Genomic DNA, 26,247 nt, shown 5'->3' on the forward strand with positions numbered 1-26,247 from the left:
TTTTTGATCATCATTGTCCCAAAGTTGTCGTCATTAGCTCTCATAAAATCTGCCATAAATTGTAGTACCGGTAGTTGTTATTATTGAGGGAAATAGTGAACTTTGCGATACGCTCTGTGAAATCAGTGCTTCACCATAGAACGTTCCGGCAAGGTTTAAAATGACCAAAATATGGTAAACATGACTATGAATGCGCCTGTTACAATATTACATATATACATAAAGCATGTATATAAAATGTTCCAAGGTTTCTGGATATTTTTAGAGGGCCTTATAGGTTGAATCAATGGAATCCCCATTACCTGCATTGTTAGCTGCCTCTTGCTAACATTTTTTTATGATTTAGAATGCACAAAAGCAAAAAGACATGTGTTCTTGTCTCACATAGTGATTGAGAAGAATAGTCAAAACTAAATTAAAAAAAATGCAGTTCCCCATTAAGAACAGCAGCATAGTTCTCAATAACTGTGTGCAACACTCATTCTGACTGCGCTAATAAAACAAAGGTTTCAGAAAAGTATCTTATATCAGCATTTTATACATAAAACACTCATTGGTATATTGATATTACAAAATTATTGTGCTTTGACTGGTTAAAATTGTCTAAAGATGTATTACACTAATACACACTATAAGCCGCATCGGTATATAAGATGCACCCACTAAATTTTAGAAGAAAAAAATAGTTTTATATACTATTACATACACCGTATTACAAGCCGCAGATACAGTATATACCAGTGGTTCTTAAATGGGGGTACGCGTACCCTTGGGGGTACTTGAAGGTATGCCAAGGAGTACGTGAGATTTTTTTTTAAATATTCTAAAAATAGCAACAATTCAAAAATCCTTTATAAATATAAATAAAAACCTATCTTTTTTTCCAAATAGTTCAAGAAAGACCACTACAAATGAGCAATATTTTGCACTGTTATACAATTTAATCAATCAGAAACTGATGACAGTGCTGTATTTTACTTCTTTATGTCTTTTTTTCAACCAAAAATGCTTTGCTCTGATTAGGAGGTACTTGAATTAAAAAAAATGTTCACAGGGGGTACATCACTGAAAAAAGGTTGAGAACCACTGGTATATACCATGACGTTGCGAAATGTGATATTTATATAGAAATATTTGGTAAATGTTTGGCATACTTTGTTTCCAAACGGTGCCTGTAACAAGGCAGTAAAACTGTTAAACAAAACAGAAAAGTAATTGATGTCTTTGTTCATCCTTTAAGATGAATAAGATTTTCTCCTCTTTTAGGGTTCAAGTTTATCAGGATTCTTTTTCCTTGTACTCTGTAAACACTTTGAGTTTGAACAGTTTCTTAAAGTGGATCATTTTAGTACATTGTTTGATTTGTTTACTTAATCCAGTCCGGATTTTGGACGCTGGTGGGCCGGACCCGGCCCGCGGGCCGTAGTTTGGGAACCCCTGGACTATCAAATTGTATTTATTACACAACATGCACACAAACTACGGTGGTAAAATAAGTGTAAAAGTAAAAAAAAACAGCACAAGTTAAAACAGAAAAAGTGATATTTGAGGAAAAAACTGATTGCAAAGGAGCCCGGGTTCCATCCATCCATTTTCTACCGCTTGTCCCGTTCGGGGTCGCGGGGGTGCTGGAGCCTATCTCAGAGCAGTCAGTGAGAAGGCCCCTAAATACACTGCACCAATGCCTGTTGGTTTTTATTTCTTAGCTATCTGTGTGGAGTGCATGTTCTCCCCGTGACTGCGTGGGTTCCCTCCGAGTACTTCGGCTTCCTCCCACCTCCAAAGACATGCATCTGGGGATAGGTTGATTGGCAACACTAAATTGGCCACAGTGTGTGAATGTGAGTGTGAATGTTGCCTGTCTATCTATCTGTGTTGGCCCTGCGATGAGGTGGCGACTTGTCCAGGGTGTACCCCACCTTCCGCCCTATTGTAGCACCCCCCGCGACCCCGAAAGGGATAAGCAGTAGAAAATGGATGGATGGATGGATGGCAAAGCAGCCAGGAACTGACTATTTGTTTTGAGTAAAGGCGTTAGTGTACTCAGGAGACTAACAGTGTTTATCCATCATGAATAAGACTCTTTAGCGTTACCTGAGGGGTAAAGGTGTCGACACAGGCTGAGAGAGGATCAAGGTGTCGTGAGCAGAGAGCTTCAGGGAAGAAAAACATAATACAGTGAGGTCAAAAGCATTAAAGATTGATGAAAAAGAGGATTAGAACACTCACTTGGACCAAGATTCGAGGCCTTTGAGGTGAAGGAAAGGACACATTGTGCATGAAGTGTGAAATGTGCCTGTGAAATAAATAGATATTTTTGAGTGTAAACTTTACCGGTAAGTCCAACAGTTTGTGCAGAAGAACAAGCTAGGCTTACTTTTCAATGGGCAATGAGTGCGGGCCAGAGACCGACAATTTGTAGAGGAACATAAGGAATTTGCGGAAGGACTCGAAGAAAGGCCAGCGAGAGAGCAGGCAGATGCATTTGTTGGTGTTCACTGGCCGGTTGGGGATTTCTTTCTTCTCCACAGTGGTGAGCAGGCCTAAGTGGACCTTCTGTTTCTCACTCAACAGTTCCACAGGGTACGGCTCATAGAACTGGATGGCCGACCCGTACACCTGAGGGAGATGCAAAAATGGTTTGGTCTTCTAAGAAACTAAAATTGACAGCTTACCTTTTCACCGGAGCTGATGGTCAGGACAAACGTGGAGAAGATGGGCAACGGGTCTCGGGTGTTTGGTGCCCAACACTCAATCTTAGCGCCCATGGGCAAGCAGAAGAGAGGAACAGACTCTGACAGGGGGAAAGACTCATAGTCTTCTTCTGGGTAGCGAAAGATGAGGCCTGGAAATAGACAATTCACATGCAGTATTCTGCTATATCGTAAATGCGCTAATCAATACCTCTATTTAACTAACCACAGAGGTTACTGAAGTCGTCAGGTGCGTGGTGTACAAAAGCAAATAATTTGTAATTAGCCCTGGTCAAAAATAAAAGTCATTTACGGCTGAGGCTGTAGGCAAGCTCCCCATGTGTTTTTTTTATTAACGCAACAAAATGCCAGTACCGGTAGTTACATTTGAAGTGTGATGAGTGGTCAGCGTCCAACAAATAGATGGGTTGAATGCTTACAGTCACACAAGCGATAGTTTGCCTCTTGGAGTGGGCAACTGAAGCAGAAATGTGCTTCTGGTAGGTTTAATTATCCTTTAATCTTGACGAGCTAACTGCTACGAGCTACGTGTTATGGTATGTCAGTACTAGTTTAGCTAGCATTCATATTTCCTAACATAGTGTTTGCAATGATGTGATGAAACATTCTAAATTGCTTACTTTGTTTACTTACACACGACAGCCGCTGAGAAGACAAAAGAAAGAAAAAGTGTTCGAAAGAAGTGCCCGCAAATTGGAAAATATAGAAGATGTTGGATTGTGTTTACATACATCAATCTGTGTAGTATTTTACTGTTTGATACTGTATGTGCACGATTTTAAAAAGTGAATCTTGTCCAATAAAAGAAAGTAAAGAAATAGCTGTCATTGTTTACACCACACACACATAATTAACCAACATCGTCTCCTTCTCATTCCACACTTTTAAAAAAAGTTACAATATCAAACACATACATAATAGTACAGTAAATAACAGTAAACACGGGTTTTAGCAGTAGTGTTCAGTAGTAAAGGAGACAAACAAGCGCTTGTCTTCTGGTGGCCTAAGTTTGACATCGTTGTATTTAAAATAATATGACATGTCGATTATTATTATTATTGTGTATGTTTCTGTACTGCATTTCTAGTTGATAGATGACCGAGTTTTGTTGTCATAGTGCCAGCATAAATTTTGGCAGCAGCTTTTAATTAAGTTTTAGTCAGTCTTTTAACGAAAATGTATATTAGTCATATTTTAGTAACCTAAATTGATTTAGTTTTAGTCATCAACATTTTAGACAACTAAAATTACAGTAAATTGTGTGGACCAAAATATAAAGTATAAAGAATAACGCATATTTGAACTTGTCTTGATACCATTTATATTAAGCTTATTAAAATTACTGTACAACGTAATATTTCAACTAGAGATGTCTGATAATGGCTTTTTTGCCGATATCCGATATTCCGATATTGTCCAACTCTTAATTACCGATCCCGATATCAACCGATACCGATATATACAGTCGTGGAATTAACACATTATTATGCCTAATTTTGTTGTGATGCCCCGCTGGATGCATTAAACAATGTAACAAGGTTTTCCAAAATAAATCAACTCAAGTTATGGAAAAAAATGCCAACATGGCACGGTCACAAAGTGCATTCTTTTTTTTAACATGCCTCAAAACAGCAGCTTGGAATTTGGGACATGCTCTTCCTGAGAGAGCATGAGGAGGTTGAGGTGGGCGGAGTTGAGGTGTGTGTGTGTTGGGGTATATTGTAGCGGGGGTGTATATTGTAGCGTCCCGGAAGAGTTAGTGCTGCAAGGGGTTCTGGGTATTTGTTCTGTTGTGTTTATGTTGTGTTACGGTGCAGATGTTCTCCCAAAATGTGTTTGTCATTCTTGTTTGGTGTGGGTTCACAGTGTGGCGTATATTTGTAACAGTGTTAAAGTTGTTTATACGGCCACCATCAGTGTGACCTGCATGGCTGTTGACCAAGTATGGCTTGCATTCACTTGTGTGTGTGAAAAGCCGTAGATCAGTGGTTCTAAAATGTAGATTCCTAATTAAGCCTTTAGCTTGACGCTCCTCTACTTTCTCCTGCTCCGCTTGCTGCGGCGACAATAAACAAAACTCCAGACGCTCCTCTTCGTTTTGTATCGTTTACTTAATAATTCAAAAACATAAAACAACGATGTGGGAACAACTGAATGGCAAAATAAAAGGAGTTTGTTACAGTAGGTGTTAGAAAAAGCAAGACTAAGAAAAAGTAAGAGTGAGTTCAAAAAACTGTGTGGCTCAATTCCCCCGCACCTGACTGCCATTACCCATAATGCCCTGTGTCCAAAAACCAACCTACCACACAGATCCTTCCGCCATATATGCAATTTACACAGTTACGTCATCAAACTGTTTAGACAAATGTAATAATTATTCTAAGCATGCAAATATATACATTTTCGTATTATGCAAATAAATAGTCCCATTTTGGCTGAATAAACATAAAGCACCTTCCATAAAAATGTAAATGAACTTAAACAGCATTTAGGCTCCTACATTACCGGCCCCTAATTGTTATCAATGTCCTTGAAACAATTACTTAAATATGTTAACTCAAATTCAAGGTGCCTAAATAACCTTAATACTTCTCAAAGAAGCTTGTAGTCCTTTGCCCCATTCAACTTGAGGTATTTGCTTCGTCACCCTACTTTAATGATCTTCTTGGTGTTCCATTCTTTGATTGATTTCCTCATTTCGCTGTCAGCTGACCGAAAGTTGGTTCCATTGTCGGAATACATCTCTTTGACTTGTCCTCTTCTGGCGAGAAATCTTCTGATTGCATTAAGACATGCATCGGTGTCGAGTGAGGATGCGACTTCCAGATGTACGGCTCTTAAAGCAAGACACGTGAAGATGACGCCATACCTCTTTACATGTCCTCTTCCCCTCTTCACTTGGAACGGACCAAAGTAGTCCACACCGACTCTTGTGAAAGGTGGATCGTCAGGTAGGACCCTGCATGTTGGTAGATCTGCCATGAGTTGCTTTCCAGCGGCACCGTGGAGTCTTTTACGGATGACACACCTGGACAAAAACCTTCTGATGGCTCCAATGGCTCCGGGTATCCAAAATTTCTGACGTAGATTGGCCATCATGTGATTCCTTCCGGCGTGAGCTGTTAGGTCATGAATATGTCTCAACACAAGCCTTGTGATGTGTGAATCCTTAGGCAATATGGCTTGCTGCTTGGAGTAGTTAGGCATTGCTATACGGCTCAACCTTCCACCAACTCTCATAACTCCATCTTGAAGAATTGGATTTAACTTGAAAAGTGAACTACTTTTCTTTACTCTTTGATTTTTCTCCAGCATCGCCCAATCTTCTTTGAAACTTTGTCTTTGACAGAACTTCACAATTTCTGTTTCTGCTCTAGTCATGTCATCACAAGTCAGACACTTTCCTTCGACATCTTTCTTGATTTCAAGCATCTTACTTTCTTCTCCTGATGTTCTTAGTTTGTTTCTTTTTTCCTTCAGCTCTTTCAGCAGATCTTTGAATTTTAGAAACCAGGCAACAGCACGCTTCAATGCTGTCCAAGAGGAATAATGGTTCATCCACTGATCCACAAAATCTTTGGCTTCTTGTGTCTGAATGACGTATACATGAGTCACTCTTTTGACCTCTAGGTCGTCCATATCCAGCATTCCAGGATCTGGATTTTTAGGCCACTGGTCTTGTGAGCTGAGCAAGAAACTTGGTCCTGAGAGCCAGCTCTCATTTTTCAAAAATGCTTCCACGGTCTGTCCTCTTGAGACGTGATCAGCGGGATTCAGAGTGGTGTTAACATATCTCCACTGAGATGTCTGAGAGTGCTCCAGGATTGCCGCGACCCTGTTTGCAACAAACGTCTTGAATCGGGTACACTCACTGTTCAAGTACTTGAGCACTGCCGTGCTATCTGTCCAAAAGATAGACTCCTGAATCTCCAGTTCAAGCTCTTTTTTCAGAAGCTTATCCATTTTTATAGCAACTGTGGCTGCAGTCAATTCCATTCGAGGAATAGTCGGAGACTTTAGGGGCGCCACCCTTGTCTTTGCCATGATCAAGGTGGATCGAGCTTCACCTGTTGAAAAGCGCGTCAGCAAGTAGCTTGTGGTTCCGTAGGCATCTTCACTTGCGTCAGCAAAGTGATGAAGCTGCGCAAAGGCTGGCACACCAAACTGCTTTAACTTGATGCATCTGTCAACTCCAAAATGTTCAAGCTGTGACAGACCTGAGATCCACTTTTTCCATCTCTCAATCACTGTGTCTGGCAGGTCTTGATCCCAACTATATTTCTGCCGACATAGATCTTGCAGAATTCTTTTAGCAGGCAATATTACTGGAGCCAGAAAGCCCAAAGGATCAAAAATTGAACTTACTATGGAAAGCAATCCTCTCCGAGTGTATGGTTTATCCTTGAGGTTGATCTTGAACTTGAATTGGTCTGATTCGGCACACCACTGGATGCCTAATGTTCTCTCCACTGGCAGGTAATCCTCAACCAAGTCCAGATCTTGAAAACCCTGTGCTTTTTCCTTTTCTGGGATCGAGTTAAGCAACTTCCTGCTGTTGCTTGACCATTTTGTCAGCCGAAATCCTCCTTTTGCCAACATTTTTCTCAACTCGGCACACAGGGTAATGGCTGTATCTTCATCAGCAACTGACTTAAGACAGTCATCCACATAAAAATTATTGTTGACAGACCTTGCTGTTTCCTGTCCAAACTCGTCCGCAAAATCTGTTGCACATTTTTGAAGTGCAAAGGTTGCAACACTTGGTGATGATGTTGCGCCGAAAATGTGAACCAACATCTTGTGTTCAACAAGATCCAGCTCGTAGTTTTCCATCAGGCCACCAGAGAAATCTCAGGAGATCAGTGTCTTCGTCGCTTACTCCAACCTGATGGAACATGGCTTCCACGTCCGCCATAACCGCCACAGACTCCTGGCGAAATCTTATAAGGACCCCTATTAGTGAGCTGGTGAGGTCAGGTCCCTGCAGAAGCTGTTGGTTTAGTGAAGTACCTTGAAAGCTTGCGCCGCAGTCGAAGACAACGCGCAACTTCTGTTTGGTTGGATGTCTTACTCCATGGTGAGGCAGATACCATGTTCGCCCCTCAGTAGGTTTGCGCTCTTCACCTTCAAGCTTTACTGCATAACCTTTTCTTAAAAGGTCATCCATGAACGCCGCGTACTCTTGGTAAAACTTGACGTCTCTGGAAAATTTCTTCCGTAGGTTCAGTGCACGTTGCTCTGCAATTGCCCTGTTATTTGGCATACACAAAGGATTCTTCCTCACTGGAAGGCAAACATTGTAGTGGCCATCTTTAATTACTGCAGTTTGAGACACCATACTGATAAACTGATGGTCGTCCTTGGACATCTCAATGTTTTCTTTTTGTCCAGCATCAGGAAAGTCGTGCTTGAACTGCAGCTGCCAAAGCTCCTCAAGCTTCACCACTGAGATTCTGTTTGCAGTCATTCCTGTCAATTTGTCCACTGCAGTTCTGTCACTTCCACCTCCGAGTGGTCCATTTACTGTCCAACCTAGCATCGTTCTCACAGCGTATGGTCCATTAGCCACACTTTTAACCACTTGCAGTGGCTCCATCGCTTTGGGAACGTTTACTCCGATGAGTAATCCAATCTTGGCTTTAATATTAGGTATTCTCACCTCCTTTAGGTGTGGCCACCTATCAATATCCTCTTGTCGGGGAATATTGTCCTTAGAGACAGGAATGTCTTTCTGTGTATAAACTTCCTTTAGTTCCACAAACTCTTTTCCGTCCAAGCTGCTGATTTCCAAGCCAGTCACGATGCTTGTGTTCACGACTGTGTCGTTTCCCATTGTTCGCAGCGAGATGCTTACTTTGCGTCCACTCACATTCAGTTGGTTTATCAGTGACTCTGTGGCAAAAGTAGCTGAACTACCTGGGTCCAGGAAGGCATACGTGATCACTGTCTTGGTTCCTTTTTGTGCCTTGATGTACACGGGAAGGATCGAAAGAACACAATCTTCTCTACCGGCCCCAGTGACACCACGGGTTTCAGTTGTTTGTACAAGGGCACTTGATATTGTTTGCTGTTGAAAATTGTCCTTTGTGATTTCTTCTCTGGAGTCTTTATGACCAATGTGTAATAATGTGGGATGCTGTCTAGAGCATTCTTGACATTGAAGTTTTTGTTTGCAACTACTGTCCATGCTTTAAACATGCAAAACATACACCTTTGCTTCTCAAGAAGTCAATTTTGTCTTTGTGTAGCTTGCTCTTGAATTCCTTGCAAACTGTAAGGCTGTGTTGCTCACCGTTACAATAAACACAAGGTTTTCCACTAACGTCCACCGAAACTGTGCATGTTTTTGTTATGATGTGGTTATCATTTTCTGTCTTGGGGGGCACAACGACTGTTGTAAACACCTTTTTTGGTTTGAGGGTTTCTACATATTGTGGTTTTATTTTCTGTCTCACAGAATCTTTCGTGTTCATGGTGGTTTCTTTTATGTTCCCATAAAGCGGATTCAAAAGATACTTGACTTGCCGGTTTACAAAGTCCACAAAATCCTTAAACTTAACTCTTGTCTTTGTTCTTTCTTGCAAGTCGCATGCAAACTTCCTCCAAGGTTCCCTGAGTTTATATGGAAGTTTGTTTGTCAGTGCCTTTATATTAACTGTGTTGTCCAAGTCCTCCATATAGTTAATGTCTGTCATTGTGTTAGAGCAGCCTGTGAGGAATAATGCGAAGGACTGAAGGGCAACACCGTCTTCTGGCTTGATTGTTGGCCACTCCATGGCTTCTATTATGTAGGCTTCTGCTATCTTAAAGTCATCACCAAAAAACTCCTTTAACATTTGTTTTGCTTTAGTGTAGCCTGTTGATGATTCCATATGGATGCAGCTCTTAACCAACTCATGTGGTTGTCCACTTGTATACTGTAGCAAAAATTGAAGACGATCCCGATTGTCATTAGTGCGGCTTTCAATTCCATGTTCTATGGCCCCAATAAAGGATTTGTATTCCAGGGGGTCACCCTTGAATGTTGGAATGGAAAGATCTGGAAGTAGAGATGCCTTGTGACTCTTCACGAGATACTCTGTGACGTTGGCTTGCTGAGAAATTGCTTGGCAAAGCCCATCAAGTGTTAGTGCCTGTTGTTCTTTAATTTCAGTCTTTGGTGCAACTGTAGTCATTTGAATAGCTGTGGGGGGAGCACTATGTTTAATGCTGTGTGTTGGTAAGGTGGGTGGTGGTACTTGTGTGTTAGGACTAGTAAGTCTTCTACCATCCTTCTCATCAGCTGTATTGATACCGTCTTCTTCTTGTGTGTTTTCGTAGTTTTGTAAAACCTCCATTTTAGCGTCACATTCAGTAAGTGCAGTTTGCATTGCATGCATTTCCTTTCGAGCTTTTATTGCAGCTTCTTCCTGTTCTATGGCCAGCTTTTCTTGTAAAGCTGCCGCCTTTGCTTTCAATGATGCACGCTCCATTTCCGCCTTTAATCTGACAGAAGAATATGAAGAACGTGAACTTCCGCTTCGTGATTCAGTTTTACTTTGACTTCTAGCGGTCCGCTTTGTTGATGTAGAGCGACTATCTGCAGGTGACACTTGTCTATTGCATTCTTCCGCTTGCGCAACACGCTTTAAAACATCTTTCATCCACTCCTCACATTTTCAGAAAAAGTCCTCCATCATTTTATTTTTTGGATCAAACCAGTTGTTTTGATCTTCCACAAACTCATGAATTTCTGAACATCAGAATTAAGATTCAAAAATTCTTGCTGCAATCCACTAAAGTCCACACGAAGCTGATTTTTTACAGCGTCCACATTAGCATCCTCCTCCATTAAGTGCTCAATCTGCGTCATCAAGCAAGTCAATTGAGCCAGTGCGCTTCTGCATCTTTCTCGCCTTGTGCTCTTCTACAGCCTTCTCGGTCATTTTTACTGTCCTTTTTCCACTGTCTTGTGCATCCATAACAAGCCAATATTTCCACAACGAGTCAATAAAAAATGCCGATGTGCAGCAGCGTCGCACCCGGACGAGCTTCTCTCTCTCTTTCAAGCAGCGTGCACTCACGTATCTGCTCCCGTCCTCTTGCAGGCTTGTTCCTCCCTTTCCAGTCAGGTGGTTCCACGTTCCTCTTAATCCACAAAGAGCAAGTTTTTTGACTAAAATGTAGATTCCTAATTAAGCCTTTAGCTTGACGCTCCTCTACTTTCTCCTGCTCCGCTTGCTGCGGCGACAATAAACAAAACTCCAGACGCTCCTCTTCGTTTTGTATCGTTTACTTAATAATTCAAAAACATAAAACAACGATGTGGGAACAACTGAATGGCAAAATAAAAGGAGTTCGTTACAGTAGGTGTTAGAAAAAGCAAGACTAAGAAAAAGTAAGAGTGAGTTCATAAAACTGTGTGGTTCAATTCCCCCGCACCTGACTGCCATTACCCATAATGCCCTGTGTCCAAAAACCAACCTACCACACAGATCCTTCCGCCATATATGCAATTTACACAGTTACGTCATCAAACTGTTTAGACAAATGTAATAATTATTCTAAGCATGCAAATATATACATTTTCGTATTATGCAAATAAATAGTCCCATTTTGGCTGAATAAACATAAAGCACCTTCCATAAAAATGTAAATGAACTTAAACAGCATTTAGGCTCCTACATTAACCTTGTTGGAGGTACCGAACCCCACCAGTTTCATATTCACTGAACCCTTCTTTAGTGAAAAATAAAATTGTTTTTTTTCAAATTCAAGACAAGTTATATGTTTTTTTTACTGGTGCACAAAATGAACCATGCATGAGCATCACCTTGTTCAAAGAACAAAACCAACACAGTGCATGAACTCACAACAAATTACACACCTGCAAATCAGATGGAAATTAGAGGGAACATTGTTTGGGGGTATCCATAATACGCCGATAGGGAGAAGTTTTTATTTTTACGATGAGTTGGGTGTGTCTTGACCTCCGCGGCAGAGGCTCCGCCGAACCCCTGAGGCCGACTCACCGTAGATATTATGTGACTGGGCCGGCACGCAAAGGCAGTCCCTTTAAGGTTTATTGGCGCTCTGTACTTTTCCCTACGTCCGTGTGCACAGCGGCGTTTTAAAAAGTCATAAATTTTACTTTCTGAAACCGATACCGATAATTTTGAAACCAATACCGACATTTTCCGATATTACATTTTAAAGCATTTATCGGCCGATAATATCGGCAGTCCGATATTATCGGACATCCCTAATTTCAACTCTGCATAACTTAGCATATTTAGATGCATTTCAATAAATCTGAATATGGTGCATTCCATTATTTCAGAATCAATAAAGACTAAGAGACTAATTAAGCCTCATAATTGTTTTCAGTTAATTTCCGAACGTGCATTCAAAAGAGTGTATTATGAAAATTGTCGAGCAGATCGTCCGCCATTTTATTAAGCAAACAAGATGGGTAGCGCTAGGTGCAAGGCGGGGTTCAACATATTCACTTGCTCTGAGCAGAGTGCAAGAGGAAATTATGCGCAGTGCGTACACTTGTATTAAAATAATAGTATTTATTTAACAGGTATTAATGGAAATGGAACATGAACATGTATTTGATGCTCAAACCTTAATATTAAGATTGTATTGAGCAGTGTTACATTATTTACATACACAAATTTGTTTTACAATAATTGTTAGCAATTTGGAGTGCGTAACCTAGATAAATCATATTTTTAATATGTTCAATAACATTTGAACTATTTCTATTGTATCATTCAAATGTAATGTGTACATTTTATCATGTAGGTCTACCATTTATTTAGACAAATATGACAACAACAAAAATATTACTGATCTATAATTTGTTTAAAAAAAAATAACACTCAACGACAGTGTACAGTGCATGTAGATATGTGTGCATGTTTATGGTCATATGAAGAGATAAACTAGTTTTATTCTATATAGTGTATAACTACACAGAGTGTGCATAACAATTGCCGCCTTCTTGGACACTGTCCCGTGTAAATAAAGCAACTAGTGTTTTAACTCATGTAAATACTGTAAGTCTTACATAGCTGTCTTTCTTTGTGTGTAAGCTTGGAAAATCTTTGAGGTTGTCACGTTGTGCAATTGATATCTGACCAGTGTGGCGAGGACATCATTAAAGTGCACTGTACAGGTATCTCGCTTATTATATTGGCGGGTAAAATCGCTGCATCATGGCATATTACAAAAGTAATTTGTTTTTAAGTAATTTTCGGACATATGGACATGATGTAAGCGACCTTGCTCCTTCTCTACCGACTTTAATAGCAACTGTACGGTAACTTAGTACAGTAGGAGTCGTTTCGAAATATTAGCTTCGGCCTACTTACTGTTGCATAGACATCCCGATGGTTAGTCAGCAGATGACGCTTCAAGTTGGTTGTATTTTTACAGGAGAAAATGGAACCACAGGGTTTACAAGTTGTTTTGTTGTGTACCGCGGCAAAGGTGAAGTGTGTCTGTATGTCTTCTTTTCTCTTTCTTCCCAGTGTAGGAGATATATGGTATTGACGTCTTCTTTTGAGTCTTGTTTTCCAGGTGAAAAATCAAAACAGTGTATATTTTAAAGACGCTAGTTCTGATTGGATACCTTTTGTGATTTTCCTGCCGTCCCTCTCTCACATGCAACTGTGATTGGCTATTTTCTCCCACCAGCCTACAGATTAAATTAAATATGATTGGATTTTGTCTCTGTCAATCTTTGTCTCGTTTTTATTCGTTGACTAAATTGTCAATAAATGTTGTCATTGTTTTAGTCAATGTGCTTTTCTTTTCATTCGTTATCATCCTAATTTCGCCAAGGGAAAATAGGTTGTTTAGAGTACCGTATTTTCCGCACTATAAGGCGCACCTAAAAACCTCAAATTTTCTCAAAAGCTGACAGTGCGCCTTATAATTCGGTGCGCTTTATATATGGACCAATATTGAGCCACAACAGGTCTCGCAACTACGGATGCATAACATAACCTCAGCCTCTACTGTAGCGTCTATTGTATGCGCCTTATAATGCGGTGCACCTTATATATGAACAAAGTTTTAAAACAGGCCATTCATTGAAGGTGCGCCTTATAGTCCGGTGCGCCTTATAGTGCGGAAAATACGGGTAATACAGATGACAATTTTTAGTCAACAAAATTAACACTGCACAGTGTAAGTTAAGTTCAAGTTAAAGTACCAATGATTGTCACACACACACTTGGTGTGGTGAAATTTGTCCTCTGCGTTTGACCCTTGTTCACCACCTGGAAGGTGAGGGGAGCAGTGGGCAGCAGCAGTGGCCGTGCCCGGAAATCATGTTTGGTGATTTAACCCCCAATTCCAACCCTTGATGCGGAGTGCCAAGCAGGGAAGTAATGTGTCCCATTTTCATAGTCGTTGGTATGACTAGGCCGGGGGTTTGAACTCATAAACTATCGATCTCAGGGCGGACACTCTAACCACTAGGCCACTGATTAGTGCTAATACTAGTAACTACTGTACATCACAATCACAGCTTTATTGTTGACAGCTGTTGAGCGTGCCAAGGCGGCAACAGGGCGGGAAGGAGGTGGCGACGTCATCATTCTCGGGTAAACTGGCGGCTTTCCTTTGCCGCATGGAAACGACAAAGACGGAATTTTCAGCCCTTCTCACACTGGAGCCAGTTTTCAAAAACTTGGTTTTAAACCAACAAAAACAGTTTGTGTGGGGATAAAAGGCTGAAACTGTACATATCTTCACAGTTTCCACCTTAAATTGGTTCTGTGGTGACAGGCCCTTGGTGTAGCTAACAACGGTGCTTCGGAGAGCGGCTCAGTTAACAGTTTAATACGGAAATCTAAAAAAATACCTTTGCCTAAAAAAGTAGCGGAATTCCTTAAAATAGTGGACAAACCATTGCACCCCTAGTGCAGGCACAGGTTAACATATGAGTGTTGACTTACCCGCTTTGTAAGTGATGGAGTTTGATGCTGACACCGACTTCTTATAGCAGAGAAACACACTGGAGCCCCACTGTAAGACAACAAAAGGCATTATAGGAATGCCCTTATGCTTGTGTAAAACAACCCAGTGACCCACCATGCCACAGTTGAGGTTCTTCTCCACCTTGCAGAATGTATGTGGTGGTGTCTCGCCCTTGCTGGTGACGATGACACATATGTCGGTCACCGCCAGGGAGTTCTGGGGCTGGACGGGAGGCGCACGGCGGAAGGTGATGAAGATGCGCTGTGAGGTGGCAGAGCTGTTGTTGACATTGGCGCAACGGCCGTACGGTGTGGCCTGGATGATTTCGCAGCCCTGGATCAGACGCTCCTTTCCCTCGTAGAGAACGCTGATGTGACAGGGAAGCAGATGTAGTGAGGCGCATTGGGAACCATGGAGAATCTTACTTCATTCACTTGATACACTTAATGCAGTTATTATTTTTGGCAACACACTTTGTAATTTTGTAGTACAGTACAGTACAGTGGTACCCTGGCTTTACATTTAACCGATACTTGTGTCAAAGCCGTACTTTTGTAACGGTGCAGTGTTTAAATGTTACCTGAACCGGTTGAAAACATCCACATTTTTGCGAAAAAAAAGAAAAGAAAAAAGTGCCTTTTTATTTTTTAAGTAATTTTGTGACACTCCAGTTGAACAGAATAGTAATTTAAACACTTCAATTTAATCAAAATGATAAGTAAGGCACTCAAAAATAAGAAATAAAATACACAATATATTGCCTTAATTATTGCAGCTAAAACCAGCAGCATAGAATTTGAAAAAAATGGTCACATTTCCAGGATTTGTGAATGCACCTCGCTCACCGGGACCATAATCGATACCAGTGATGGGCACTAACAAGCTACATGTAGCGAAGCTACGCAGCTTAACTACATTTCATAGTAGCTTGGCGGTAGCTTTACTACTTTTTGAACGAGTAGCGATTCTTGTATCTTGGAACATCAGAGAAAATCCATTATGATCGGTTGGCTTTTGTATGATGAGTCACCAAGGGCGAAATATTACGTACCGGCCAATCATCCAGCACAAATTTAGGAATACACATTAAGGTGAGTTGAGTTCATGAAAACTTTTACTGAACATAACCATTATCGACTGTTCCCAAACAACACACAAGTCATTGTTTTTGTCAAGATATAGTTAGGTGGTGTTTTTTTGTTGGCAAAGAAAATGAATAACATTATAGGAGTGGGCCAGAGAGGGCTCAGGGTCTTTCTGTGTGGAATTTGAATGTTCTCCCCGTGACTGCCTGGCTTCCTCCCACCTCGGAATAGGTTGATTGGCAACACTAAATTGGCCCTAGTGTGTAAGTGTGAGTTGTGTCTCTGTGTTGGCCCTGCGATGAGGTGGCGACTTGTTCAGAGTGTACACCGCCTTCCGCCCGAATGCAGTTCGGATAGGCTCCAGCACTCCGCGACCCTGAGAGGGACAAGCGGTTGAAAATTTACAAAAGGTAAACTAAATAAATACATACAGTGGGGTGTGGAAGTAACAAGCTACTTTTGCCGTGCAGCTTGTAGTGTAGCTTACTACAGTAGTTAAGCTACATTTAATCGAAAGTAACTTGTAACCTGGCTTACTACATTTTCCCAGCAGCTTGCCCATCACTGATTGGTGCATAATGAAGAATCGCTGTTTTGTTGATGATGATATTATGGCGTTGCGGCACGAGCAGTGTCGTAGAGCTGCTCTTGGTGAGATAAAAGGGAAATGCACTTTTTTGGAGATTTTTGCCTATCGTTCACAACCATTATAAAACACATAACGACGAATTGATTTTTTTCTCATGCATTCTAACTTACAAATCCAATAAATAGACATAACAAAACTGCCAACAATACTCCATTAACATTTCGTGATTTGATAATTAACCAAGTATTAGTGATAATGTTATTCTAAGCGCAAACGCAGACAAACTATAGCGGCACCGTGATCACTTCCATGGGTCGCTATGTTTACATCGAGTGGTCTGCTGCTTCCTTGCTCCCTGTAAGTTTTTGCTAGATCATAAATCATGCATCTCACCTGGACATGAGACGTCTGAGTAGGTATTCCTACAAGTTGGTACAGTACACTTTGACAGCCATTTAGGACTCAAAACTGGCAAGGATGATAGGAAAAGACCCCAACAACTTTTAATTTCTACAACTCTTATTTTTTTGTGATAGAGTGATTGGAGCACATACTTGTTGGTCACAAAAAACATTCATGAAGTTTGATTCTTTTTTGAATTTATTATGGTTCTACTGAAAATGTGACCAAATCTGCTGGGTCAAAAGTATACATACAGCAATGTTAATATTTGGTTACATGTCCCTTGGCAAGTTTCACTGCAATAAGGCCCTTTTGGTAGCCACCCAAAGCTTCTGGTTGAATTGTTGACCACTCCTCTTGACAAAATTGGTGCAGTTCAGCTAAATGGGTTGGTTTTCTGACATGGACTAGTGTCTTCAGCATTGTCCACACGTTTAAGTCAGGACTTTGGGAAGGCCATTCTAAAACCTTAATTGTAGCCTGATTTAGCCATTCCTTATCCACTTTTGACGTGTGTTTGGGGTCATAGTCCTGTTGGAACACCCAACTGCGTCCAAGACCCAACCTCCGGGCTAATGATTTTAGGTTGTCCTGAAGAATTTGGAGGTAATCCTCCTTTTTCATTGTCCAATTTAAAGCTTCAGTTCCATTGATAAGACCTTCTGGAGGAAAGTTCTGTGGTCAGATGAAACAAAAATGTAGCTGTTTGGCCGCAATACCCAGCAATATGTTTGGAGGAGAAAAGGTGAGGCCTTTAATCCCAGGAACACCAACCTACCGTCAAGCATGGTGGTGGTAGTATTATGCTCTGGGCCTGTTTTGCTGCCAATGGAACTGGTGCTTTACAGAGAGTAAATGGGACAATGAAAAAGAAGGATTACCTCCAAATTCTTCAGGACAACCTAAAATCATCAGCCGGGGGTTGGGTCTTGGGCGCAGTTGGGTGTTCCAACAGGACTATGACCCGAATCACACGTCAAAAATGGTAAAGGAATGTCTAAATCGGGCTAGAATGAAGGTTTTAGAATGGCCTTCCCAAAGTCCTGACTTAAATGTGTGGACAATGCTGAAGAAACAAGTCCATGTCAGAAAACCAACAAATTACCTGAACTTCACCAATTTTGTCAAGAGGAGTGGTCAAAATTAAACCAGAAGCTTGTAGACGGCTACCAAAAGTGCCTTATTGCAGTGAAACTTGCCAAGGGACATGTAACCAAATATTAACATTGCTGTATGTATACTTTTGACCCAGCAGATTTGGTCACATTTTCAGTAGACCCATAATAAATTCATAAAAGAACCAAACTTCATGAATGTTTTTGTGACAAACAAATATGTGCTCCAATCACTCTATCACAAAAAAATAAGAGTTGTAGAAATTATTGGAAACTCAAAACAGCCATGACACTATGTTCTTTACAAGTGTATGTAAACTTTTGATTGCGACTGTATGTGGGGGAAACCCTGACATATATTTAAAGACAAATATTTGTGTGTTTATTTATCAGTTGCGTCAATATTTTAGCCTTTTCTCCTTACATCATGCATTTTTGCTGTATTTTGGGATTTGTGATGGGTTTGTTGTTGATTTTATTTCTCCAATGTGCTATACTGTTCCATAAAAAAGCTGTTTACCACAAACGGCCCTCTGGCCACACTTTTTTTTTATGATGCTGGCGTGGCACACATGGTAGAGTGGCTGTGCCATCAACTTGAGGGTTCCAGGTTGGATTGCAGCTTCTGCCATTCTTGTCACAGCTGTTGTGTCCTTGGGCAAGACACTTCACTCTTGCTCCTGACGGGTCGTGGTTAGCGTCTCGCATGGCAGCTTCCGCCATCAGTGTGTGAATGGGTGAATGTGATGTATAATGTAAAGTGCTTTGGGTGTCATGAAAGTATAGTAAAGTGCTATAAAAATACAGACCATTTACCATTTAGTAGTAGGAAGATGCAAAGCTTATTTAAACCTTAAATGATAAATGATAAATGGGTTGTACTTGTATAGCGCTTTTCTACCTGGTACTCAAAGCGCTTTGACACTACTTCCACATTTACCCATTCACACACACATTCACACACTGATGGAGGGAGCTGCCATGCAAGGCGCTAACCAGCACCCATCAGGAGCAAGGGTGAAGTGTCTTGCTCAGGACACAACGGACATGACAAGGTTGGTACTAGATGGGGATTGAACCAGGGACCCTCGGGTCGCGCACGGCCACTCTTCCACTGCGCCACGCAGTCCCACCCTTTTTCCACTTCATAGCAATTACTAAAACATATGTTAAGTTTCTGTTCTCAACTTGTAACACAATTTACATCAATGTTTACCATGAATTGATTACGTGGACCCCAACTTAAACAAGTTGAAAAACTTATTCGGGTGTTAACATTTAGTGGTCAATTGTACGGAATATGTACTGAACTGTGCAATCTACTAATAAAAGTTTCAATCAAACAAAAAAAAAAAAAAGATTTCTAAATGGTATAATTGATATGAGATATCTGATTTTTAAATATGGCAAACATTTGAACACATTGGATTCTGGGTTCCAATTTATAAAACATTACATATTATATAAGTCTCCTATTATAGAGGTAATTACGAAAGCTTTTTTGACTCTGACTTTATGGAACTGAATTTTTATATTAATATTCACACACTTCATAGGTTTTCGCCCGCGATGTTAATGCGAGGGGCGGTGCTGACTCGCGTCCTCCAGTAAAACCCGAGTATGTCAACAAATATATTTGTTGGCGACACATTTTATTGTCAACATTTGTCGATAATGTCGACGAATCGTTGCACCCCTAATATACAGTACACCTACATCATGTATATAAAACGTTGTTGGAGGTTCTTATATGTTTTAGAGAGCTTCATAGGCAGAATAGATCGAATCACCGTTACCTGCATTGCTAGTTTTTTACCGATTTAGAATGCACAAAAAGAGAAACAAATACAGTATGTGTTTTTTCTCACATAAGGATTGCTGCTGGGAGACAAAATTCCCAAAAAGTTCAGTTCCCCTTTAAAGTACCGTATTTTTCGGAGTATAAGTCGCACCGGAGTATAAGTCGCACCTGCCGAAAATGCATCATAAAGAAGGAAAAAAACATATATAAGTCGCACTGGAGCCCGGCCAAACTATGAAAAAAAACTGCGACTTATAGTCCGAAAAATACGGTATATCCAAATTTACTTTCTATGGTATTGTCCCTTGACAAGATATACTGCACTGTAATAAAAATGCTTGCCAAAATATAAGCAATATGCTTGCTTTGGTGAGAGATAGTGTATGTGCGAGCTTAGAGAACACAAAGTAAGTAACTTATCTGCAACAAATAAGACACCGACATCCTGTGCGCTCACCACAAGTGTAAAAATTAGCTCAATCATGAGAATGCAAGTTTCCCCCTTAGTCTTTAAGCTTGCCAAGCAGCCTTCCACGACATCCTAATGGCAGCATGACGTGACATACAAACACTTGTATTTATGCAGAGAGTACACGAAAGAGATTCTGTTCTGAAACTCACCCAACGTCAATGAGAGGTGGCTTTCCACGAGTCCTTTTGTAGCACAGGAAGAGCTCGGGGCTCTTCAGGCTGCCGTGATTTAGGTTGGCCACTTGGCCGCTGGGAGTGCTGTCAATGCAGGTGAAGCCCTCAGGCACCACCTCACCCGCCGACCTGTTGATGACAGCCAGGTCGGTGATGGGCGCCTTGGGCCCACTTGACTTGGCCTCAGAGAGGTCGTGCTCCAGCGGTGCTGACTTGTCTGTCAGCCCGGCCACCACAAAGTAGTCGGTGACGCGGTGACCCTTGTCCTCTAACATGGCTGGACGTGCACCTTAAGGGTAGAAAAAAAGACAGTTGGGATGCTTTTAATGTTTAGTGCAAACTTCGTACCTGATATTACATACCATAAATGCTGTAATTTTAATCAGTTTTTTTGTCTACTTAAAACACAAAGGTTAATCAGAAGCTGGAAATAATTGGAAAGGCTTTGAAAACTTAATGTTCTAACTAAAGAATGATTTTGAGTGCCTTAAAAAGTGGAACGGAAAACATAACTCCTGTTATTCACATTAGAGCTGCACGATTAATAGAAATAGAATTGACATCGAGGTTTTAATTAGTGCGGTAAATAACCGCAAGAGGCTGAGTTTTTTTACCCCCTCCGTTGTCACCGGAGTGAAAGACTTGTTGCCCAATCAGAATTGTTGAGCCACGCATTTGTAAGAAAGATGTCTTACTTTGTGCATCGCTCTCAGCACCTGAGCGCGTTTATTTATCAGTAAAATTAATTTAACAGAGTGACCCCTCCTTTCAGTCATTTACAATCTTTGTCTTGACGGAGAATAGAGTGGCGCCTCCAACAACACCCTCACAGAACAGAGAGCCTCGCCACTCACCAGTGAAAGTAACACAAATTAGGAGGAAAAATTATATTTTATAAAGCCAAATGTCCCGTTGTGGGAATATTTCAGCTTTAAATCGGATGGCCAATATGAGCCCACCAACACGTACAAACGAGCGAAAATGCCGCGATCACGTGATGGCAATAGACAAAAAGAGAGCGTCCGACCTCATTATTCCCACTGGGATAAAAAACACTTTTAGGTTTTTCAAGATGTATTCAGTTTTTGCTTACAGAAATAAGTCTATTTGATTTTTGTTTGTTTATTGTTTTAGGATAACAAAGGTATATACCTTCCATTTATAGTACAATGGTAAACCATTCTACAGTAAAGAGAAATAAGTGTATATCCTTTTAAAGGGTTATTTGCATTATTATTAAGTATTGTGAACAATTCTTCACTCAATATTTTCCCAGTTTTATGCCTTTTTATGTATAAATATAAAAATCGCAAATCGAAGCCCAATCACAATTTTGGAGAGAAAAATTGCAATTAGTATTTTTCTCAAAATCCAGCATTACATTTCCCATACATTAATTGGTTCTGGACCTCAACAAATAGATGTGGTGCTACCTCATAAACACATTATAATGGGACTGTCCATTAATGATGCTTGTTGTTACAACTCTTAACAGTCTAGCAGTGGCAGTTTGTCTGCTCTGGCGGCAGTTCTTTTGAATCTTTCACTGGTTTGTGTTACTTCTGCTTGATAAATAGGTTGAATGTGCTTCCATGGCTGTATGTTCTTGTCATGGACGGCAAGTTTGTCACTTCAATCATTGATTTGTTGTTCAGTATTCCCTCCGACCCTCGTAGTTGCTAGCGTAAAGTACAGTTTGTGTCAAGTTTTAAGGTGGTGAAAAAACGTCTTTTACTGATCAGTTCCTCCAACTAAGACCTTGTTTTTTATTGTGTTATAAGACCCTCTGTGTATTGCAGGAGGGAGGGACACACACAGCTTTCAGCATGCACAGAGAAAGCAGTGACACTTCCGCATCAACCACTTGTCCAATTGGTTATGGTTCAAGTTTATTTCAAACATGCTATACAGATGAATAAAATTGTTACTCTAGTTTGATCAAATTTAGGTGGATTTTTTAGGAGAAAAATGCTAATTAAAGAGTTCAAATCTGTACTCACGAAAGAGCTACTTTTTTTTTTTAATATTCGCACAACTTATTTTTAGTCGCAAATGCGACTAAAATGCTCGCACTGTACAGCCATAATGCACGACCGCCCCTGTCCATCGTGGCAAAAGTTAGGACGTATTTAATGTCCAATCAGTGTCGTGCCTCTTCCCCCTAACACATCTGGAAGTGAAGCTCAGAAGAACAAAATAAAGAAATATGCCCAACATTAGCATAGAACTTAAAACACAACATTTAAAATGCAGCAACTTCAGTGACAGACTTTAGTCTCACTGACTGCTTGAGTTCGCGTTGTGGTGTGCAGTAATCTTGACCTGAATGCAGACATGCAGGCAGACAGAGTGTCTTTGTGACTGAACTACTGTATTGGTCCCGACTGAAAAATTAAACACACCTACTAATTTAATCAGAAAAAATACATTTTAAATCTAAATATTTTTGAAATCAGACTGTTTATTTGCTCGCTCTAATTCAACTCCTCTCATACAACATGTACTAAAAAACTTTGTTCAAATCATTTTTGATATTGTGGATGAAAACATTTTGTTCCTGAAATAATCATTAAATGTGTTTGTGTTGTTGCACATTATTATACAGTACCTCAAATTCAAGCTGCACTTTAATTTGAGATTTTAAAAACTCCACAATCAGAGTCACTGCTTGTTGTTTGCCAAAGCACAAATCATGCTCTTGCATCCATCAATTTTCTGATAATGACGCCAGTAGTCTTTCAATATTTGTCGAGAGACTCATAATTTGTCCTTTTTCCATTTGTGCTCAGCTTCGACACTGGCATCAGACGGTACAAGTGTAGTCATTCAGGCAGGATTCACTCTATAGAACGCATATTAAGAACAATATATTGTTTTGTGTTATATACTTGAAGGCTCCACACCACTGTTGTTCTGTTTAGGAAGTAAAATGGTTTTATTATTGTTATTTATGACCATATTTATAAGCACAGTAGTGTTTGTTTTGATATACTGGGAGGCTAACTATTGGCAGTTGCTACTGCAATTTGAATTCTGTACAAAAAGATGTTGAAGCACAGTAATCCTAAATACTAGACAGTTTGAAACAGTTTAAGGAGAATTTAAGAATTTGAAAAGTACATGAGTTCTTTTGTTTAAATTTTCTCTTGTGGAATCGAATATTGTGAGCCGTGGAAAGTCAAAGATATCAACTACTGAAATAACGGTATCGTTACTAAGCTTCCTAGCACACCGAATACTAAGGCTACATCGTTGAAATTGCATTTTTAACATGTGTGAATGGATGAAAATTAAAAATACAAAAAAACCCCACTACATCCACATTAGAATTGCACTTTTAAAATGAGCTGTCCGGCACCACACAGATCATGGCACCCACACACCGCTTTCATGTGTGCTCAATTGCAGCGGCCGTGTGGAAACTATGTCTGTTATAGTTCCGGGCAATTCATGCTAGGACTGGGTGATTATATGATCGTGATCAATGATCACGAATACTTTCAAATTGATCATGGTGGCGGAAATGTTTGTTAGAAGATATCGCAGTAGTACACAGTAGTGAAGCAATGTTGTAAGGTATAATCCTGCATAAACAATCCGCTTTTATTAAATTGTGTTTGTGTCTGTGTATGTCCCTGTCCTCCATCGCAAATGTCAGGCTTGTGACATAATTAATGTTCAATCAGTGTTGTGCAGCCTCCCCCTCACACAGCTGGAAGTGCAGCCCAGAAGAACAAAATAAAGAAATATGGCTAACATTGGCATAGAAGTTGAAACACTATTTAAAAACAGCAGCAACTTCAGTGAGAGACTTTCGTCTCATTGACTGTTTAAGCTCAGGTTGTGGTGTATACAGTAATCCAGCCCTGAATGCGGTCTCGCAGGCAGACACCAAATGTCTGTGTATTGTTCCTGATTGGGAAAATAAACACACCTACTAATTCAATCAGGACATTTTGTATCTAAATATTTTTGAATCAGACTTTTTGTTTGTGTTTGATCTGATTCCACTCCCCTGATATAACATGTACTAAAAAAAACTCTGCAGACACTTTTTGTTCAAATAAGTTTTGAGTTTGTGGATAAAAAAATGTTCCTGAAATAATCAGTAAACATGTTTTATGTGTTGGTACACATCATATAACCGTACCTCAAATTCAAACTGCACTTAAATGTCCATCCATCCATTTTCTACCGCTTATTCCCTTTGGGGTGCACTTAAATGTATTTTCAATAAATATAAAATACCAAATGTGAGTTTTAAAAAAACTCTCAAATCTGGGTGACCGCTTGCACTTTGCCAAAGCACTGATGAGAAACACTGATGCATCCAACGTAATCAAAGAATACAAATAATTATTTACATTTGAAAGTGCTGTTTAGTAAATGTTAACCTAAAAACGTCTTATAGTATTCAGTACACCATGTGTGTACTGCAGAATAAAGTCTGTGAATGTACAAAAAAAAAAGTAAACTGTGTCCCATACATTACGTCAATCAAACATGGCGGAAATGTCTGTTACAAGATCCATCCATCCATCCATTTTCTACCGCTTGACTGTTACAAGATACTGCGGTAATAAAGAGAAGAGGTCAGTCGCTATTTTTTAACTTTTAACAATCCTATGATCAACGACACAATTCCAACAGGTATATATATATATATATATATACATAGCCTATTATTTGCAGACTATTGACAAGCGATGTCCCTAAAACTTGACCACCGAAAAAAGACTTTGATCACCGAAAAAACAGTCCTACCGAAGGCGGATGTAAACAAAACGCACGCCATTGTCTGGAGTGTTGTCAGGATGTGTGCAATGTGGACGTGATTTTTATGTATATTGTAGATTAACCCGCGGACAGCCATCTACACAATGAGCAAATATTAAGAGGAGAGTGGTGTTTTTTATAAAGAGAAAGTCCAACCTGAGCAACAGCGCCAAACAAGTGTGACGTCATGCTCGCTCCAGCCTCTTTAGTCAGGGACATCGAGGGACAGAAGTAGAGTCTCTAAACACAAGTACATTCCCTAATAACACCAGAAAAAGATGTTCGATTTGTTGCTAGTTGTTTTTAATTTAAAAAGTCATTAAAAGTCTGTAAACACTTGAAAAAATCTCAAAGTACCTTGAACAAAAAGCGGCAACAATTGAAAATATGGCAAAACGGTTAAAAAAAATATGTTTATACTAATTAATAAAAATACATTTGTTTTAATTGTACGCATACACTTTATGAGCCTTTTTAAAGAAAATCATATCATAGCAAATAATGCAAATTACTCGATGACATCATTGTGACCACAGGGTAATTTGGCAGTTTATATATGAACGTGTGTATGTTTATATATGAATGTGTGTATGTATACACACACACACACACACACACACACACACACACACACACACATTATATATATATATATATATATATATATACATATCAATCAATCAATCAATGTTTATTTATATAGCCCTAAATCACAAGTGTCTCAAAGGGCTGCACAAGCCACAACGACATCCTCGGTACAGAGCCCACATAAGGGCAAGGAAAAACTCACCCCAGTGGGACGTCGATGTGAATGACTATGAGAAACCTTGGAGAGGACCGCATATGTGGGTAACCCCCCCCCTCTAGGGAGACCGAATGCAATGGATGTCGAGTGGGTCTAACATAATATTGTGAGAGTACAGTCCATAGTGGATCCAGCATAACAGTAAGAGTCCAGTCCACAGTGGGGTCAGCAGGAAACCATCCCGAGCAGAGACGGGTCAGCAGCGCAGAGATGTTCCCAACCGATATACAGGCGAGCGGTCCACCCCGGGTCCCGACCCCGGACAGCCAGCACCCCATCCATGGCCACCGGATCTGTGTGTCTCCCCTTCCACAAGGGATAGGGGGGAGCAGAGGAGAAAAG

At 40.3% G+C, this 26,247-nt stretch overlaps 1 protein-coding gene across 3 annotated transcripts in view; it reads right to left on the reverse strand.

Annotated features, from left to right (window-relative positions):
- Positions 1–26,247, reverse strand: part of dennd4c (DENN/MADD domain containing 4C) — a 75,868-nt gene that overhangs the window by 29,363 nt on the left and 20,258 nt on the right. For all 3 annotated transcript variants that reach the window (XM_061959237.2, XM_061959235.2, XM_061959238.2), the window contains exons 2-8: positions 20,301–20,613; positions 14,802–15,054; positions 14,666–14,735; positions 2,676–2,845; positions 2,378–2,619; positions 2,230–2,296; positions 2,095–2,153 (exon numbers count right to left, since the gene is read on the reverse strand). In XM_061959237.2, the coding sequence (XP_061815221.1) occupies positions 2,095–2,153; positions 2,230–2,296; positions 2,378–2,619; positions 2,676–2,845; positions 14,666–14,735; positions 14,802–15,054; positions 20,301–20,599 (1,160 nt within the window). In that variant the 5' untranslated portion in view covers positions 20,600–20,613. The remainder of the gene's footprint in view (positions 1–2,094; positions 2,154–2,229; positions 2,297–2,377; positions 2,620–2,675; positions 2,846–14,665; positions 14,736–14,801; positions 15,055–20,300; positions 20,614–26,247) is intronic.

The sequence above is a fragment of the Nerophis lumbriciformis genome, linkage group LG05 (assembly GCF_033978685.3).
Source record: "Nerophis lumbriciformis linkage group LG05, RoL_Nlum_v2.1, whole genome shotgun sequence".
Classification (NCBI taxonomy): Eukaryota; Metazoa; Chordata; class Actinopteri; order Syngnathiformes; family Syngnathidae; genus Nerophis; species Nerophis lumbriciformis.